At 43.1% G+C, this 18064-nt stretch overlaps 6 protein-coding genes across 6 annotated transcripts; 4 read left to right on the forward strand and 2 right to left on the reverse strand.

The window, feature by feature from the left end:
• The first annotated feature begins 723 nt into the window (after window positions 1-723).
• Window positions 724-3939, forward strand: LOC124187912 (IQ motif-containing protein H-like). Its single transcript, XM_046580092.1, has 5 exons — window positions 724-881; window positions 978-1436; window positions 1521-2022; window positions 2088-3258; window positions 3329-3939. The coding sequence occupies exons 1-5, from the start codon at window positions 724-726 to the stop codon at window positions 3937-3939; spliced, it is 2901 nt and encodes a 966-aa protein (XP_046436048.1).
• A 23-nt stretch (window positions 3940-3962) lies between these two features.
• Window positions 3963-5811, forward strand: LOC124187913 (mitochondrial 2-oxoglutarate/malate carrier protein-like). Its single transcript, XM_046580093.1, has 7 exons — window positions 3963-4027; window positions 4306-4407; window positions 4684-4893; window positions 4962-5095; window positions 5194-5364; window positions 5450-5549; window positions 5616-5811. The coding sequence occupies exons 1-7, from the start codon at window positions 3963-3965 to the stop codon at window positions 5809-5811; spliced, it is 978 nt and encodes a 325-aa protein (XP_046436049.1).
• An 89-nt stretch (window positions 5812-5900) lies between these two features.
• On the reverse strand, window positions 5901-7555 carry LOC124187936 (mitochondrial 2-oxoglutarate/malate carrier protein-like). Its single transcript, XM_046580119.1, has 7 exons — window positions 7516-7555; window positions 7319-7437; window positions 7043-7258; window positions 6836-6972; window positions 6568-6738; window positions 6372-6471; window positions 5901-6299 (listed from the first exon to the last, which is right to left on the reverse strand). Exons 2-7 carry the CDS (start codon window positions 7408-7410, stop codon window positions 6107-6109), a joined length of 909 nt encoding a protein of 302 aa, XP_046436075.1. The 5' UTR covers window positions 7411-7437; window positions 7516-7555; the 3' UTR covers window positions 5901-6106.
• A 250-nt stretch (window positions 7556-7805) lies between these two features.
• LOC124187915 (CAP-Gly domain-containing linker protein 1-like) lies at window positions 7806-10301 on the forward strand. The gene is made up of 8 exons (XM_046580094.1): window positions 7806-7926; window positions 8070-8311; window positions 8379-8531; window positions 8606-8704; window positions 8821-9129; window positions 9197-9356; window positions 9418-9878; window positions 9972-10301. Exons 1-8 carry the CDS (start codon window positions 7806-7808, stop codon window positions 10299-10301), a joined length of 1875 nt encoding a protein of 624 aa, XP_046436050.1.
• A 401-nt stretch (window positions 10302-10702) lies between these two features.
• On the reverse strand, window positions 10703-14331 carry LOC124187916 (trichohyalin-like). The gene is made up of 9 exons (XM_046580095.1): window positions 14287-14331; window positions 13007-13344; window positions 12708-12881; window positions 12334-12528; window positions 12057-12241; window positions 11863-11983; window positions 11223-11780; window positions 10948-11115; window positions 10703-10858 (listed from the first exon to the last, which is right to left on the reverse strand). Exons 2-9 carry the CDS (start codon window positions 13088-13090, stop codon window positions 10721-10723), a joined length of 1623 nt encoding a protein of 540 aa, XP_046436051.1. The 5' UTR covers window positions 13091-13344; window positions 14287-14331; the 3' UTR covers window positions 10703-10720.
• Window positions 14317-17221, forward strand: LOC124182982 (uncharacterized MFS-type transporter C09D4.1-like). The gene is made up of 6 exons (XM_046570880.1): window positions 14317-14851; window positions 15216-15685; window positions 15817-16028; window positions 16293-16396; window positions 16534-16644; window positions 16751-17221. The coding sequence occupies exons 1-6, from the start codon at window positions 14601-14603 to the stop codon at window positions 17082-17084; spliced, it is 1482 nt and encodes a 493-aa protein (XP_046426836.1). The 5' UTR covers window positions 14317-14600; the 3' UTR covers window positions 17085-17221.
• The last annotated feature ends 843 nt before the right edge of the window (window positions 17222-18064 follow it).

The following is an 18064-nucleotide window of genomic DNA, read 5'->3' on the forward strand; positions in this document are numbered from 1 at the left end:
AATCGTTAAGTATCAACGAAGGTTCGGACCTTCTGAAACTAATTTTAGTCGATTGTCCTTCAATTGCTCCATAACCTACTTTTTTGATTATGTACTTGAATAGTTCGTGAAAAAATAATAGCTGATGCGTTGGGTAGAGAAAAAACGAGTTTGTGACGTCACCTATGCTAAGAAACATGATCTATTCAGTCGCCTATTGTTACATTCGCAATTGCAACTTTTAACAAAGAAGAAAAGATATGACATATCATTATTTCAACTTGCTCCACCAGATACGCATATTTTCATACATTTTAGGATAAAGGAAAATTAAGTATGAGAAATGTATTTTTTTAAAGATAAAATCCATTACAGGTTATTGCGCAAAAAAAGACGTATTCATTTCACTCGTTTATTTATCCCTGGTCTACATGCATAGACTTGACGTTTCACAAACGTAATTTGCATGTATTTCCAGTAACGTATTTAATCTACCGTAAGTGATATGTCTGCTGTTTACCGGAACTGGTTCATTGTTTCATATTGCGTTTATAAAAGGCTAAAGTTCATGGCTGTCGGAAACATCACAACTGCAGAGTGCATTTGTTCACTTGGCGAAAATCATTAACCTACTTTACCCTTAACACCGTGTTGGCAAATATATAATTTCGAAATAAAATAATTTTTTTCCCTTTGCTTATTATTTTCCGAGTTTTGAGACCGTGCACTTGAAATTTGTAGACAATGTTCCGAGATCACGATCGTATCGATGTAACCGAGCTGGAAACGAACGCGGTAGAAATGTTGCTGCAAGTTCTGGAGGTGCTAGATACAGAATTCGTATCATCAAAACAGAATGCGATGGGCCAATGCAAAAAAATGTGCGAAGACTACGAAAAGAGGTGAGTCGATTGGCTTGTAGGCAAAAAAGTCACGAAGAAACCGCTTTTGTATAGTCGCAATATCACTACACGAATCGACTGATTAAATTTTCTTCCACTTGGCAATAGTTGTGAACTTGGCGAGCCTAACACTGCGGTGTACAACACCATCCAAAGATTTTATCGCCAAATAATAAACGATCTCACGGAGATACAGAAATTGTGTGCAGAGTACAAAATCCACGAGCAGTTAGACTTGGGTAAGGAGTCAGATCTGCGTCAGAAACCGGTCGGCTACAAGGAGTACATCAAAGATCTGAAGAAAATTGGTAGATGCTGGAAACCGCCTGACGAAGATGAAGGGGAATCGATTGGAGAACCTAAAACTTATCAAGCATGTAATTGCAAGTGGACCAACGTCCCGGAATCCGAATTAGAACCCACTCAGGATATTCTGAAGAGACCGATCGTACCGCGAAAAACGGCTTTCGATCTAAGCGATTTGAGATTCAAACAGGAAATGACGGTACTTCGAACGAAATTGTTCACCTTGCCTGAGATGATTCCAAAACGAAGGTAGAGTTAATTGTAATACGCGAAACGTGAAACACATCTCGTTAATTATATCATTTATAATTATTTATAATTCATCTCTTTCAGAAGGATGAGTGGATTCGACCGAGCTTCTTCGCTGCTGGCGGGAATCAAGTCGATGGGTAGTAAGATAGAGTTCAAGGATTCTAGCGAGGAATCGGCACCGTGGACAATAGCTAGTGTTGAAGAGGAAGCGGCGAGGATAGGAAGTTTGAAATTCGTCGACGGACAATTTACGCATTGCGAATTATGGAGGAAGCTTCTCGACGTAAGCGGCAATCAACTCAGATCAAAATGGCTTCTGGTACTCTGCCCACAGATGGAAGCGAGGCTAAAAAAGCATATCGTGCCCTCGGCTCACTTCAGTCCCAAAAAAGTCTTCGCTCTGCTCTCTCGGATCCCCGAAAACGGTTCAAAGTACACCCTGTCAAAGGAGGAGATGATCCACATGCTTCACGACGAATCGGAAGTAGCCGAATGGCTCTACGGATGGAAAGTCCAGTTCAAACTACTCGCCGGAATACAGATCGCCGCCACAACGATACAGCGATACTGGAGAGGCTACGCGGTGAATGAGACCAAAAATATTCACCGCCGAGAATATCGAGTAAACGTGTTGATTTCAAACCGCAGGTTCGGAGGGAAATCCGCAAATCCGAGTGCAGGTACGTAGCAGCGAGCATAATCTGGATGGCCTGGATGTGCGTGAAAAAACGACGAGACATGCATGCAAAGTACTTGAAAAAGATGTTGGTGACGCTGAACGAGACTGAAGAACTTAACGCGAAACTGGCTGCTGACTATTACGAAATAGTGAAAGAGGCACACGTGGTAATCCACTTGCCATCCATCGGTCATCCGCCTGACGTGAGAAACTCAATATCACCGCCGATATTCCGCATATATCAGAACATCCTGGCGCTGAAGATGTCGTTTCTGAAAAACCGTCACGCCGAGGTGATTTACATCCTGCCCGTGGAGCCCTCGGACAGTCTTCTTCGAATGTATTTTGACATACTAGAATCCGTTAGGCCAAACGAAGGTATACAGAACCGCGTGACTTTCCTCGCGTTGTCAATGAGGCGGGCCTTTGATCAGTGCTCGTTCAATACCGCGAGGACTTTGTACTACTCGAACACCACCGTGACTGCTCTGAAGCAGGCGATCGCTGGAAAACCTGCCTACCTTTTGCCCTGGGTCATGGACGAGTGCGACGTATGGGCCGCTGGTACCCTTCGCGTGCCTTGGCTCGGTTCGTCCATGAGCCTCCAGTCGCGGCTGTTTAACAAATCGGCGAACGCTGAGCTCTTGACGAGTTTGGGTATCGATCAGCCCCCTTACAGTCCGTACGTAAAGGACTACACGACCCTCTGCACGAAGCTGGCGGATCTGATCTGCATGCACAGCGAAGTCTGCTTGTGGCTGATAAAGCTGAACGTTGGTATCGACGGAAATCAGACGGGAGTTTTCTTGATCAATAATGTAAGCGTGCCGTTCATGCTCGAGCTTAGAAACGAGCGAATGAAGTGCGGCGAAGCCTGGACCACTACCGAGGAGCTGAGGAAACCCTACCTCGATCTACTTCTAGAACATCTGCCCAAGGTCGTTTTCACATTGACCAGATTGGCCCCGAACTACAAATGCTGGAAAGACTTTTACGGCAGTCTGACCAAACATGGATGTCTTCTTCAAGCTGTTCCTGACAAAAAGACTTACTCCATACTCAGCGCTGCCATTTTTATCCCGGGACTTCAGTCTCGCCGAAAACCTGTTTGGGTTGGAACCGCGGATCAAATGCACCTGGGTTATAATTCACGCTTGTTTCTTAACCAGCTTCCAGGGATTTTAAACTGGTATCGGTCTTTTTTCTGCAGAAACCCAGTTCACGGCTTTCGGTTTCATGATACCGCAGACTTCTTTTCCCCACGAAAAACTTCGAACGGTTGTCACGACTCTCGCCGAAGCGTTGCAAGAAATGGGGTACTTCGGATACGCGAGTTTCGACCTATTTTGCTACGTTCGAAAGTTCGATGACGTTCCTGTAGCTCTGATCCTTGATCTCGATGCCTATTACGGGAAGGTTCACAACTTTCTGGACTGGTTCTCATTCACGATTAACGGGAAGTATGATCCCGAGAAAAATATCTTCCAAAGCGACGTTAACGTGTCCTCTCAGGCTCGGAAGAAATTTCGACATCCACAGTCGCGAATTGTTCTCTGGGACGAAACGAAGGAAAGATTCGGCATCGCTATGGGACGGCTTCATCACACTGAACTTTATCGCCATCGGTGGCCGAAGTTATATTATTTTTGCAAAAAATGCAAGGTACGCGCCATTCGATCGTTTACATTGCCGTTCTCTTCTTCCTTTACCACAAGGTTGTTAGCTTCAGAGACAAGTCCCTCTTCCAGATCACCTACGACGCGAAAACGAGAGTTGGATCGCACGTTCTTTTCCACGACGGAGAAAGTCGCGCTCACGTAATGATGAGCAATTGTAACGTCACGATGAAACAGTGTCTGGAAATGGTCACAGCGAACTTGAAGAATCTAAGTCAGGCATTGACCATCAGGTACAAAGGTGTTGCCGAGACTAACATATGCGCAGCGGCTTCGTACCTAGCAACATTAACTGCCACTTATCGACCAATGCATAAAGAGATATGTAATCGGTCAAAAATAAATTAACCCATTTGCAAAACTCCGTTCGGTCTTACCGATGTGTCAAATTCATACTAGATGCCTTCCAGGCTACTGCAAGTATCTAAAAAACAGATGAAGCTTAATTCGGTATTTCGTAACGTCAGAAACCAGCGCTAGGTAGGGTAATTTATGATTCCTGTGTCGGTAGAAAGGTCATTTTGTCAACGGGTATGTCGACAGATGAAAAATCACCTTTGGTCAGGCACCAGGTACCAGTCTACGTAAAATTCGGTATTGGAGGTTTGGCTGGGTGAGTTCAAAGCGAAGGGAAGGCTGGAAGTCTAATTGTTTACTTCTTATTTGTCTAGTTACGAAAAACGGTTTATTTAGAGATTTATATGCGCTGTTCGTCGCAACCACGATTCCTTAAATTCATCACCTCAAGCTGCGTTTCATTGTTCCGTTGAAAAATCAAAGAACCAATTCATTACTTTGGCTCTGAAGCTAGACTGGATAACCTTGCGGCAACTTTATTCACACTATCGTGGAATTATGAAATCTGACATTTGCATGATGTCCAAGCTAGCGTGACAGGCCAAGCCCTGACGCATCCAATGGACGTCCTAAAGGTTCGGATGCAAGTCTATAAATCTGAATTATTGAGCACGATGAAGCAAACCACCAGAGCGCAAGGCCTTCTTGGACTTTACACAGGATTGTCAGCCTCGCTGTTGAGACAGATCACCTACACCACCACAAGGCTTGGCATTTTCAACACCATGTCAGAAATATGCGAGTAAGTGAAGTTTGTAACGATCGCCTATTTAGTCGACCAACAGTTGTATACTCTTATTTTCCTCCCAGAAAACGCTTTGGGCGTCTGAACTACCCGACTCTTATATCCCTGGGGATGTTGGCTGGAATGATTGGAGCTCTAGTTGGAACACCCACGGACGTTGTGATGGTTCGGATGATCGCAGACGTTGGACTGCCACTTGGTTGTTACGATATCGAATTCCACCTTGCACGATCCAAATAATTCATTACACCGATAAGCGTTCTCACAAATATCGAGATGACATTCGTATTTGCCCAGAGAAACGTCGGAGCTACAAACACGCGATTGATGGACTGTTCAGAGTCTTCAAAGAGGAAGGAATTCACACTCTATGGGCCGGAGCAATGGCAACGGTTTGCAGAGCTGCGATTGCTAATGGAGCTCAATTGGGAACGTACTCAAGGTCCAAGACGATGCTCAAGGACACTGGTAAGCCGGAATTCCAATGGTATTCGGATCTCTCAAGTACTCCTCAGTGCGTGGTTAACTACTACAGCATTTGTGGTTTGAAAAGGACACTTCGAGGATGGTCTTCCCATGCAATTCGTCGCTGGACTGATGTCCGGGGTAGTAGCAGCGACAGCTTCGTTACCGATGGACATCGCGAAGACGAGGTTGGTGTTTACCGATTGTTAGGAATAATAAAAATCACTGAAATATCCTTTACCCACATTCCATAGAATTCAAAATTGGAAAGAGTCCGACAAACCCCCGGGCACTGGAAAAATGCTTCTCACGATATCCAGGTCCGAAGGTTTCCGATCTCTCTGGCGTGGATTTCTTCCTTATTATGCAAGACTGGCTCCGAATACCGTTATCACCATGGTCGCTATGGACCAATTGACTAGGTTCTACTTAACGCACTTCCAGAGTTGAATCTGTCTTTCTCGTCTTAACATTATGTGAATATATTACATATACCGTTTTACCAAGCCTGAATCTTGTTTACACTGATTTCCACCACTGATACCATCGCGGAAGTATGGAACGAAGTATTAATTTAAGGAGATGAAATTATTTTTCTCGTTCTTTGTACGCATGTATAAGAAAAACGCAAAAACAAGTATAAGCTGAGTATAAATGTGTGTATACTATACACGTATAATATAAAAAGGGTCAAGATTCGTGTTCCGCATTGAACGACTGTTCGGTTGTACGCGGAAAAAACATATCAGACAAAATATTGCCTCGATAGTTTGGTCAGCTGTTCGTTTATCATGAACGTAAGGACAGTGTGAGGTCCAATCCTGCAGTAGGTTGGCACGAATCCTTTCCACAGAGCAGTTATTCCTTCCTGCTGTGCGGTCTTGGTTATTACACTCATCATTGACGGGGGTTTCACCGATACCTTGAGATTCTGTATTCTAAAAAAGGAGATAAAACAAAAGGCACATTTTAATTAAGACCCATTAATACGCAATCACGTCGTCAACTACCTGGTTTTTGCAATATCGAAAGGCATGGAGTTGAACGATGTAAGAAGTCCAGATACCATGGAAGCCCAAAAATGTAGAGGAATTCCCTCCTTAACGTTCCCTGTGCAATTGAATTAGATGGCAACGTTCTTCCTTGAATACTCCAGACTGGATATCCTATTTTTAGTCTCTGCATATTAACAAGAATGATACAAACATGTTTTCACTATCATTTTCTTTGCTTGGCTGTAAGTCGCCAATTGCGATACATTTACAACAGCTGCCCTGCCCATTGTCGGGATGCAGCCTCTCCACAGCGCAGTGATACCTTCATCCTTGTAAATCCTGAAGAACGCGTCGAAGACGTGTTTGTAGTTTCTCCTGTGATCTATTCTTCGGTGAAAAAAAGCCATTGAAGTAGCTTTGAACCTCACAGTTCTTCACTCAGACTTGTACGAATTGTCGAAACTTGAATAAACTCATACCTGGTGGCAGTCTTCCATCAGCCGACATTCTCACCAGCGCTATTTCGGCCGGAGTTCCTACGAAGGCTCCGCAAACTCCAGCAGTCATTCCCATTGTACAGAGGACCATAAAACTGGGTGGGGATGCCTTATTCGCTCTGAAAAATTTTCATGCGTGATTGTAGGCATAATTTCAGCTCATTTCCAGTTCTCCATTTACGTACGTACTTCCACATATCCAGCAGATGATTGTAAATCCCTAGTCTTGTGGTGGTGTAAGTCGCTTGTCGAACCAGGCCGGCAGTCAAACCTCGATAAAATTTAGTCAACCCTTCCTCAGCCATGATAGATTTGATCAACATCACGATGGAAGTTCCGTCACGGTTCAATTGCATACGATTTTTCAGCACGTCCATCGGATGCACGACACATGTGGCTAGCATTCTATAATTGAAATATAGATGATAAAGATGCAAGCATTTACTTTTTATCTACAAACCTTACCCTGATAGTCCTCCATTGATAAAGTTGAATACAGGAGGTACAGACTTTTGCTTCGGTGTCGAGGGTTGAGTTGAATTTTTTTGTTCAGTCATTTTCAATCGTCATACGATTATACTTGTCTTCCAACAAATTTGTTTTTTATTTATTTATTTATTTATTTTTATGTCATCTTTGGCAGAGAGTAAAATTGTTCCTACCAAAGCTCGTGAAGAAATAATATCATCACTGTATTGAAATTATTCACTTCTACTGCCGAAGGACAAGTTTTCTAGAAAGTCAATTACGTTATTCAAACCTCTCGAAAACCGAGCGTGAAACGATATTTTATCGGGATGACGTTTGAAGTCGATTCTACGATCTTGTTATTGCGAAAATTTACGGACAACTTCATACACCAGTATCAAAATATGTGTCGGTCGATCTCTAGCTGAGTGAAGAAATTTGTACGTTTTATTAGTAACTCTAAATTATCTGGTAAGAGCAGGCAATGTCCTGGACTTCTTTGGACGAAGATGGGACGACATCCTCGAGTGACGAGGAAGAAGATCTCGCGAAAGGAGATCCCGCACGACGTATGAATAGAATGATCGAAAATATAGAAAAGGAAGGTAAAAAGTTACCGGATTCTGGGCTTGGAGAAGGATTGCAGGTCAAAGAATCTCACAGTTATTTCTCTCAGAACCAGGGCCCGAACCCTTTGATCCAAGTATATTATACGTATTACAAATTTAATTCGTAATCTAACCACGAGAACTTCAAAGCAACCACTTCGAAGTCTCGGCACTATCTAATCCACTGTTGGAACAGAACTCGGACAATGAGATTCTCTCGGAAAAAGCGGCCAGATCCCAGCTGGAATTTCAGACGATTTTGACTAGCAAAGACGAGCATATTCGTACCTTGCAGAAACTTGTAAACGGCCAAAGAGAGCAGCTTTACCATTTCCTGAACATGTCTATGAAGAAAGAAACATTACTCGAGCTAAAGAAGACCGTAAGGATCTTAAACCCGAATCTTTAAGGGCTATTACCGATGATTTGGATAATTTCTTTGATTCCAGTGTCGAGAGACGGAGGCACTGAGTCAAAACGAAAACATGTGCATGGCACTGGACAAGTTCAAATACGACAACAATTTGCCCACTGAACAAACACTGGTCCGGAAAGACGTGTCGAAAACTTTGCTCGGTCTAGAAAGACTCATGAGGCATCAGGTGTGACGTGATTTTGCTTCACAGACACGAATTCGGTCGAACGTAACCCTGCAGTTTTGAAATTTTGTGCTTAGGTAAGGCTTGTGAAAGCTATGGGATTGGGCGTGATTGACGAAGATCTCGAAGGCACGAGTAACTCCGTTCAAATTAGCTGTCTTCGTCGTGAGAACGAGGTAAGATGCATGAGTGTGCAGTCGTTGAAACCCTTTCACTATTTCTAGGACGGTCGGTTTACCTTCGGTCAATGGTCCGGTTTTAAATATACAATGAAAAGCAAACTTAACTGCAGTTCACAGACGTTCAAAGGTTGTCAAAAGGCACGAAGAATATTCAACGCAAGATACGCATGCTGAAGATACAGTTAAAGAAGTTGGCTTTGATCGAGGAAGAGCGCATCGATTTGGTGGAACGTGTTTACTCCATTCCACCTGATCAGCGACAGTATTATGCTCACCTGGCGGTGATTGAGCGTGAGAAAAGTCAGCTCCTATGTGAAATCGACAAACTCAGAGAAAATTATAGAAACCACAAACAGAAGTGTTGCTTGCTGGAAGGAACGGATATGGGCCTAAGCGGAAACAACGATAGCAAGGTGCTGGTGTGCAGCCAAATTTTCCAACAAATTTCGCTTGTAAGCGTGCAAACAACTGAGAAATAAATTTCAGATCGAAGGTATTGACCAGAACAATATAAAGACTGGTTCCAGGACGCAATTGGAGCTACCGGACATGGTGAAACGGGGGGAACTGTCCATGGTCGCGATGACCAAAGTAGAGAAAGAAAAATTGAGCTCAGATTTCGTCAAGTTGTACAATGAAAATGCAGGTTTATTTTCCGAGCCACATTGCGGTTTATCGGCATTGAACACGCTGACGTTCTTTTCTAGAAATTTCCGAACGGCTGAAGAACTTCGACGAGGTAAAACAGGAGCGTGATGACTTGAAACGCGAAATCGAGGTACTCGTGGAGAATTGTCTTCGACTTCAGGGCGAAGTAAAAGCGCTTCGTATGGCCAGCAGGTCGAATGATCTACTAGAGGAACTCCGTCAGGCTTGTCTGGAAAGAGAACAGCTCAGAACGAAGCTCGACCGAGTGACGAAGGAGGGTCCGGGTGTTTTTAGAATTTTCGGTGAAACGACGAGCAAAGTTGCCGAAGAAAGAGACCAGCTTCGTCTGAAGGTTGCGGAGCTTGAGGAAGTAAGAGCAGCGCACATAGCTTTGCTGGACAAGAGTGAAAAAAATCCCAACATAGTCAGTACCCTTGACAGAGACACGTACAAATATATGTCCAAGCAATTACAGCATCTGAGGGAAACGGAAAAGCAAAGAGAGCGTTTGGTTCTCGAAGTGAGCGAATATTTATAATGCGAATTGCAGGAATCCGGCAATTTGTTCGGTTTTTTGACCGTGATTTATGCCCCATTCACCGTCTTCCTCTAGATATCTAGATACAAGTACGCTCTTCTGAGGCAAGAAGAGGAGGTCAAAGACTTGGTCGATACCGTCGACAAATTGATGGACCACATAAAGACCCTGAGAATTAACACGGATGTCAATCCTGCGAAAGGAACTCCCGAGGGACCGGAAGTAATTGCGGTATTGAACTCTGCTGAGGAAAAACGGCTCGATATGATTCGAAACAGAATACGCTATGATACTTTAAAAACAGCACCGCCAGATGAAGCAACTTTGTCGGAAAGCACTCCTGAAAAAACTACCTTTATCAATTCTTTGAAGGTAATGTTAGAACAACACTTGACGCAAATATAAACTCGTTGATTGATTATATGACTACAAGCTTGTACTTTCGTCGCAATTGTAAATTTTCAGTCTTTCCTGGGATTGGATAATAACTCGATGGCGAAAACGATCGACTAGATACTTCCTCGGTGAAGTGTTGACTGAAACAAGTTCGAGTCACTCGAGTTGTACACGTAATACTGTGCGTTGCATCAATACAGCGTTTTTTTCTTACATACTTTTGACACTTGTTGTTTTCGCACCAACTTGACGTGAATAAATTTACCACTGTGTCGTGCCGGTGGAACCGCCTTTATGGCCTTAGAGCCTTTTTTTCACGACAGAAAAAAATCGAATACCGACAAGACGTTGAAATACATGCAGAATGTCAGATATGAAAAACATATATTTATACAAGAGACGTCAGGATCTTATACAGAGCCGAAAATTCATATGTAAACAACTTCGTGTTCCGGCACTGGAGCAGAGCAAACGGGCGTACGTTTCCTTGGTTTTCTGGCCGGTGCCAAAACGTTATTTTCGTCGCAAGTTTTCCTTGGTACCAGTCCGTTTTCTATCTTGAATTTCTGTAACGATAATAAAATTACGAGTCTTTAATTTCCGCAGACAAGTAACGGATTGTTAAATATTTGTAAAACTTGAAACGTTATCAAACCTCGATTGTTTTTAGTATAGGATACAGCGGTCTAACGCCTTTGGATTCGTTCAGGATTTGCTGACCGTATTCCAATACTTTTTTATTAGTTTTTTCGATAATTGCCACTGCCGAATTTTCGTCGTTCTCGTATCGCTTCTCACGGTTTCGTTTCTCCTCGTTCTCGGACTTTAACCAACGAGTGAAATGAAATGAAATGAAATGAACTGATTATTGTTAAAAATAAGAATCAATCAAACAAAGGAAGAATTAGTCAATTCTTAAAACATCATCACCATCTGCTGTCGCAGGTCTCTAGCATTCGTCATTTTCTGTTCCCACTCTCGTTTGCGTTCATTAATTTCAAACTCTTTGTTAAATTCGTCCCTCTTCAGTCTCTGCAGTGTCTCCCAATTGTTGAGCTCCTTCGTCTCGTAATCTCGTCTTCGCTTTTCATTCGCGGCTTCCTCGCCGAGTTTTATGCACTCCATTTTCAACTCCAGTGCTCGTTGCTTCTTAGCCTCAATCATTGCCAATTCTTTCGCTTCGATCTCTTCCCGGGCTTGACGCGTCAGCTCATCTTCGTTGTCCAACCGTTTTTTCGACGTTGCAGCGGCGAACTTTTTTCGTTCCGAACAAAGCTCACCCAAATATTCAGCGTGGCGCATTTTGGCCTGCAACTCCTCCTGCGCCTTGATTTTCCTAATCTGGGCAATCCGCCTTTTTGATCTCTCGAATATCTCGATGGCTCGGTCGCAAAATTCTTTCTCACGCTTCGACTCAATTTCGAATTGTTCCTTCTCTCTAATGGCGTCCGTCACTAACTTCTTTAGCTCGTTCTTGCGATTCAGCTTCTGAAAATCGAATTATGACGCTTCGATGACGAAGTGTTTACAGTTCGGAGGTGTGAAGTGTATAATTATAATTAACTCCCACCTGTTCATCCTCGCATTCTTTTATTTCTCTTATCTCTCGTGCCATATTGATCAGATCTTGTCTTCCCATTAAGTATTCCTCTCTATCAGCCCGTTTCAAATTATTCCTGTCATCGTCGATTCTGAAATCGAGTTTTCAAATTAAAAAACAAAATTCCTCGCGCAGTAATTGATTCGAAAATAGTGAATGATTACTGCTTCTTAAGCTCTTCTCCGTAAGCTCTGTTTTTCTTCTCCCTTTCGGCGGCCTTCCGACGCTCCGCTTCCTCGAAGTCCTCGGCTTCCTGTTTCAGGATTTTCGCGTACTCTTTTTCCTGCTCCTCGTCGACACCTCGAAGAGTTTTCTCAAACGCGAGTTGGGCGTCTCGTTCCCTGAAACACTGCGCGAAATTGCGACAAGTACGAGACGCGTCTTGAGTCGTTTGAAGTTTTCCGGCCCATCAAATTAAGGGTTGAAGGAAAAACATTTCACCTCGGAAGTGAGAAGAGCCCCGTTAAGCAGCCTGCACAGAGGCTTTTTATACAGCAACAACCGCCTCGCTTCTTTCACAACTTTTTCCCTCTCCGCCGCGTTTTGCTCGGCAATTTCCTTCGCGAATCGCTCGCGAATTTCGTCTTCCTGTTTTCTTTTGGCCAGGAGCTCGGCCCTCCTGCGCCTCTTCACGTTCTGTCGATACGCACGGATTTCCAATTTTAGTGGATTACTAATTATCCTATCAATTATTAATTATATCATTGATAATTTCATTGGTTCTCGTCTGGGGAATACCAGAGTTCTCCACGTCATTACGAAGAATTAACAGAACCCCGGGCTGATTGGGACGGTAATTTGAGATAGGTATATACCTCGTTTGTGTTGTCCCAATGCTTCGACATTTCGTAGGTTGCCTTCCTAATTGCGGCCAGCTTAGCTCTCTCCTTTTCAGCAACGACCGTCATTCTTTCCGATTGATTCGTGTAGTCGACGAGCCTCTGGTACTCGCTCCGGGGTGCGATAAGCATCAGCTTTCTCTCGGAGATCTTTAACGGTAAGAATTTGCGTTGCAAAGCGAGAAAAATAGAAGTCCAAGTATTTTGGCGGTTTTTTTCAAGCATTCGAGTGATCACCTTCGCCTATCTTTCGTAAAATTAAAATCAGATCTCACCTTCGTGCTACTCAGCTTTTGCCCGGGCTCCAGGTAGTAGAACGTACGGATTTTCGATTGAACTTGCTGATTTTTATTCACCATCTTAGAATCGATGACGGTGATGTAAACCAGAGGACGACGAGGTTGGAAAAAACGTTGTAACCCGAGCGCGCGAACTTGACGGATCGCTTGATATCTTAACCGAAATACCAGGTTAAAACGAAACGAACATTGCTACGTTTCTCAAAACGAGCGGAAGCATGGCGAGGCAATGAATCGAATCGTTGATCGTCTCTTAGTTGCCGTTAGAGATGCCCGGAATTTGTTGAATCGATATTACACGCTGCATGATGTGACTGCGCATCAAGTGACAACCATGTAGTCGATATGAAGCGATCAAACTAACGTTCTAAAATGAAAAAAAGTGATTACCGAAATCCCGGTATTTACTTTTTTTTCTCATCTTTCGGCTCATTTCGACTTTTGACACTTGTAACAGAAATTGAGAATACGCGCCGGAGAATGAATTTGTAAAAACAAATCTTGACCATGAATCATTCACGAAAATTCCTATGACACGATCGTACGCGTCGTATTTGTGATCGTTGTTATCACCATATTCAAATAGTTTGCTCTCTAGAATTTTGAATATTGAAAACGACGATACATAACCGCGTACCCATGTATTTAAAAATCCCCCTAAGTCTATTAGATAATATTCTGTTTTTCTTATACCCATCCGGTTTTAGACCACTTTCCCCTACTCAATTACCTTATTACATCACGCACTTCGACTCAATGGCTGCTAACTATTTAGCCTTCGTCGATAGCTGACGCTGAGCTTGACATTATTATACAAAAAAATAAGAAGAGAAAAAAAAGAAAAAAAAAAAAAAAAACAAAGAAACAAATTAATGAATAAATAAAAATCACATCGAATCCTCATACGCGGATCGTGAAAAACAGTATAATGATTGAACATTTATTGGTAATTAACCGGAGGAAGCTAAAATCGATCTAAAATAAATGAACGCTCCGAGTTAACGATACAAAATGGAATGAAGTAATATTCATACGCTGTCGTAAATAAAAAATCTGATATTTCGCACCTAATCCCATGGTTATGCGTAGATTGCTCTCACTGTCAATTATCTATGCGTACAAATATCACATGTATGTATATATATACATGTGTATATATACATATATATATATATGCATATATATACATTCGAACACCGTAATTTTTTCCCCTCCACGATTGGCGTACGAGAAGGTTGTATTATAGTCATGTGTACCGGCAGGTTGTTCAGTGGTTGTTGGTCCGCTTGTTAGTGTTTTGGTAGAATTGAGAACTAGTAAGTTCAGAACAAACGACATTTTGACTATCTCGATCATTTTAACGACTGTTCGATAGGTTCGTGCAGGTAGTTAAACGAAAGAGTCAACACGAAGTCAAGTCCGCAGGAAGGACGGTCTCTAGTCGTTAACGAAACCTTGCTTCGCGTCGACCCGGTGAGAAAGCTCTTCTCTGTTTGAAAATAACTGTGCCAAATCGGGTATTGGTCAGATGAGTAGCGGCACGTTTTACACGTAGAAGTGAATAACGAAAATGGTAGCGGCGATAAACGAGGGTTTCGCCAGTGCTCCGGAAGTGATAACAGTGCAGGAGAATGATTTTCGAATGTCGGCTATTCTCGAGAGTGAAAAAACGCTCGGCGAAGACGGTGAGAAAACCGAGTCCGAGGCCGAGATTAAAGTTTACAAACGCCGTTGGCTTCAGCTCGGCCTTTTTTTCATCTACGGTGCATCTAACAACATGCATTGGATACAGTTCACCATCGTTGGAAATATAATTTCCAAGTAAGAAACCCGCAATCATACACCTGCACGATTATGCATATTCAAAGACGTTCTAACCGATGGAGGATGATTTATTTCTTTTCCCTTCTCTCTCGACGCTCTGGGCATTGTAATTAAACTTCCTCGCTTACCCGCCTAACCGAGGTTCCCGGTAAACGGTTTAATACATTTTATACTTGTAAGGTGTATAATAATATCCTAGTCAAAACGTTGCGGTCGGCAAAAATTCTTGAAAGAGGTGTTAACTTGCTTCCGAGAGAGAGAGAGGAGAAAAGAAAAAAAGAAACAAAAATATCCTCTGACTTCTCAACGTATTAACGCTTAATCGTGAATAGAAACGTTGTGAATTTTAAAATATACGCAGGTACTACGGCGTTTCACCATTGGCCGTAGATTGGACCTCGACGATCTTCCACGTGATGTACGTAGCCTTGATGCTCCCAGCTTCCTATGTGATGGACCGCGTCGGTCTCCGATGGGCCTGTCTGATCGGTTCTCTGGGTATCTCGATCGGTTCATGGATAAAATTTTTCTCCGCATCGCCGGACCGTTTCGTCGTCGCCTTTGTCGGTCAAACGATCGTCGCATCTGCTCAGGTCTTCGTCTCGACCGGCCCGGTAAGATTGTCGGCCCTCTGGTTTGGCTCTAACCAAGTGGCCACGGCAACATCGATCGGCTGCTTCGGCCCGTTGATGGGCATCAGCACGCTCTTCCTGATCACACCGATGATAGTGAGGGACCACGAGAACATCGAGGACATCGGGAACGACCTGACTCTGCTCTTCCTGGGAATGGCGATACTCTCGACGATTGTAACGGTCGCGTTGTTCTTCTGTGAGTAGCCTTGCAAAGGCTGTGCGTGCATTCGTAATTTGCTTACCAAAGTCTCGCTGTTTACATCATATTATTACCATGCCACCTCTGTGCGTATTCCACTCGTTCATTAATAATTTATGACTTTACAGTTTTTCGTGATGAACCACGCTTGCCGCCGAGTGAGGCAAGAGCCCTTCAGAAGGCCAACAGCGAAGCCGAGGCCGGACAATTCTGGCCAACGTTGAAGAGAATTCTCAGCAACAAGAGTTTTCTCATGCTGTGGAATTCGTACGGCATCAGCGGCGGGGTTCTGGACATGATATCTGCCCTGGTCAATCCATTTTTGCTATTTCACTTCAAGGTAACTTCAATTACGAATCCAACGATTCGTGTTACACGAGGTGTGTGGGGTATAAATAATCGCGGAATGTCTGGTCTCAAGTGCTACGGTTTCGCGAACGAGTTCAACGTGCGTTGGTCACCCGAAATTTTAGTTTCTAATGCCGTTACAAAGGTATATGCGTAGGTATAAATAATTTGAACCCGACATTCCGTGAAAAAAACGAGAAGAAATTTTTAAAAAATTCGCTCTACCTAACCGTACAAATACATCTTCGTCACTTAGAACGGGGAAGAAGACGCAGGTAGGCTCGGTCTGCTAATGTGGTTCACGGGAAGTTTCGCCTCGATAATCTTTGGTATGATATTGGACAAGACGAAAAAGTTCAAGTAAGTATCCATGTATAAAATATATATGTGTGTGTGTGTGTGTGTGTGTACGGTGGATAAATTTGAGCAAGAGATTCGACGGTTCGGTAGATGAAACGTTACCGCACTTTACAAACGCGCGTCTTCAACGTTTACAGAGCTCTCAACATTTTCATCTACGCTTTTACTCTCGTCGGGGAAATCCTATTCGCCGTTGGACTGTTGATGGAAATAAGATGGGTGGTTTACCTCGCTATTATAGTATTGGGGTAATCGATTTGTCTACGATAATAACGTCAATTAACCGCAGGCGATAAGAACATCCGAGTAATTGTTACCGGTGCTGGGTTTTTGACGTTTACATTATGACTCTAGGGTATTCGGCGTCACCTATGGAAGCATCGGGTTTGAACTGGCTGCCGAGAGTACTTATCCAGAACCGGAGAATGTGACATCTGGACTGCTCAGAGTGGCGAACCAGTTATACGGTGCGATAATGGTCGTGATTGCCGGTGCATTACTGAGGACTTACGGGGATGTCGTAGCGCACGGTTGCCTTATCATTGTTGTTGGCGTAGGCTTAGCGCTGGTCGTATTCGTTAAGACCGATCTTAAACGGCTAAACGCCAAGGAGCACTGCGACCCTAAACGGAATCGCGTCGCGGAATCGCAAGTCGTCGAACCCGAGACTATCCAGACAAAACTGTGAGACGCGGAGCGAGTGTGCTGGTTAAATTTTCTGCCAGTTTTCTGTTTTTCGTACAAAAAAAAAAAAAAAAAAAAAAACATACATCCCGACGGATACGTGCTCGATTGTCGTATTATTGTACCATGACGCTCCTACCCTCGATAATAGCCAATTGTAAGTGGAATTATCTTACGCCTCGGACTTGCAGCGTACCTGAAATGGCTCTACATCATTGGTTATTTCTCGTCCGAAGCAGCAGCAGCAGAAGCGCGGAATTCTGCGCACGTCGATAGCAGCCAATTCTACAGCGTATTGTTTGTTTTTTTTATTCCTCGGAAAGTTTATTGTTATTCATACGAGACATACGACTGTTTAGAGAACTTTCACGGAAGTTATTAGCTATTTCAATACCAGCTGGGCCAACAACGAACTATATAACATTTGTGAAACTCTGACGTGTTAATGAATTTAAACTCAATAAAAGAACGGCAGAACCGTGATTACTTTGCTTGAAGATAGCAGCTCGCGGCAACGTATGAGTTAATTTGTATAAGATTTAGTGAATTTAGATAAAAGTTTTGGTATATTTTTGAAACGGAGGTGGTTGTACAAAGTTTAAAAACTAACCATAATTTTACGTGCCAATATTTGTTTCTACGGTATTATATCTTACGATATAGTTTCGTCATTCGACAACTGTAATTACGGCTATGAATTTTCGGAATTAACAAAGATTGTGAGAAATAACAAGTAACAAACGGAGGAAGAAAATAAAGAAAGAAAAACATATCTGATGATAAGAATTGGAAATAAAAATTTGTCAAAGTCATATCTTGGGACTGAATTCCTGATTTCATCCGCAATCACTTTCCCGCACTCCACGCTACATTACCTGTTTAAAAATGAATTCGAACCTATCTTGATCTGTATTCGGAACACAGTATCCGAAGCGTTTTCTTAACTCCACCGCAGCCGTTCCACACTTGGTGAATATCTGAACG

This window comes from Neodiprion fabricii, chromosome 1 (genome assembly GCF_021155785.1).
Source record: "Neodiprion fabricii isolate iyNeoFabr1 chromosome 1, iyNeoFabr1.1, whole genome shotgun sequence".
NCBI lineage: Eukaryota > Metazoa > Arthropoda > Insecta > Hymenoptera > Diprionidae > Neodiprion > Neodiprion fabricii.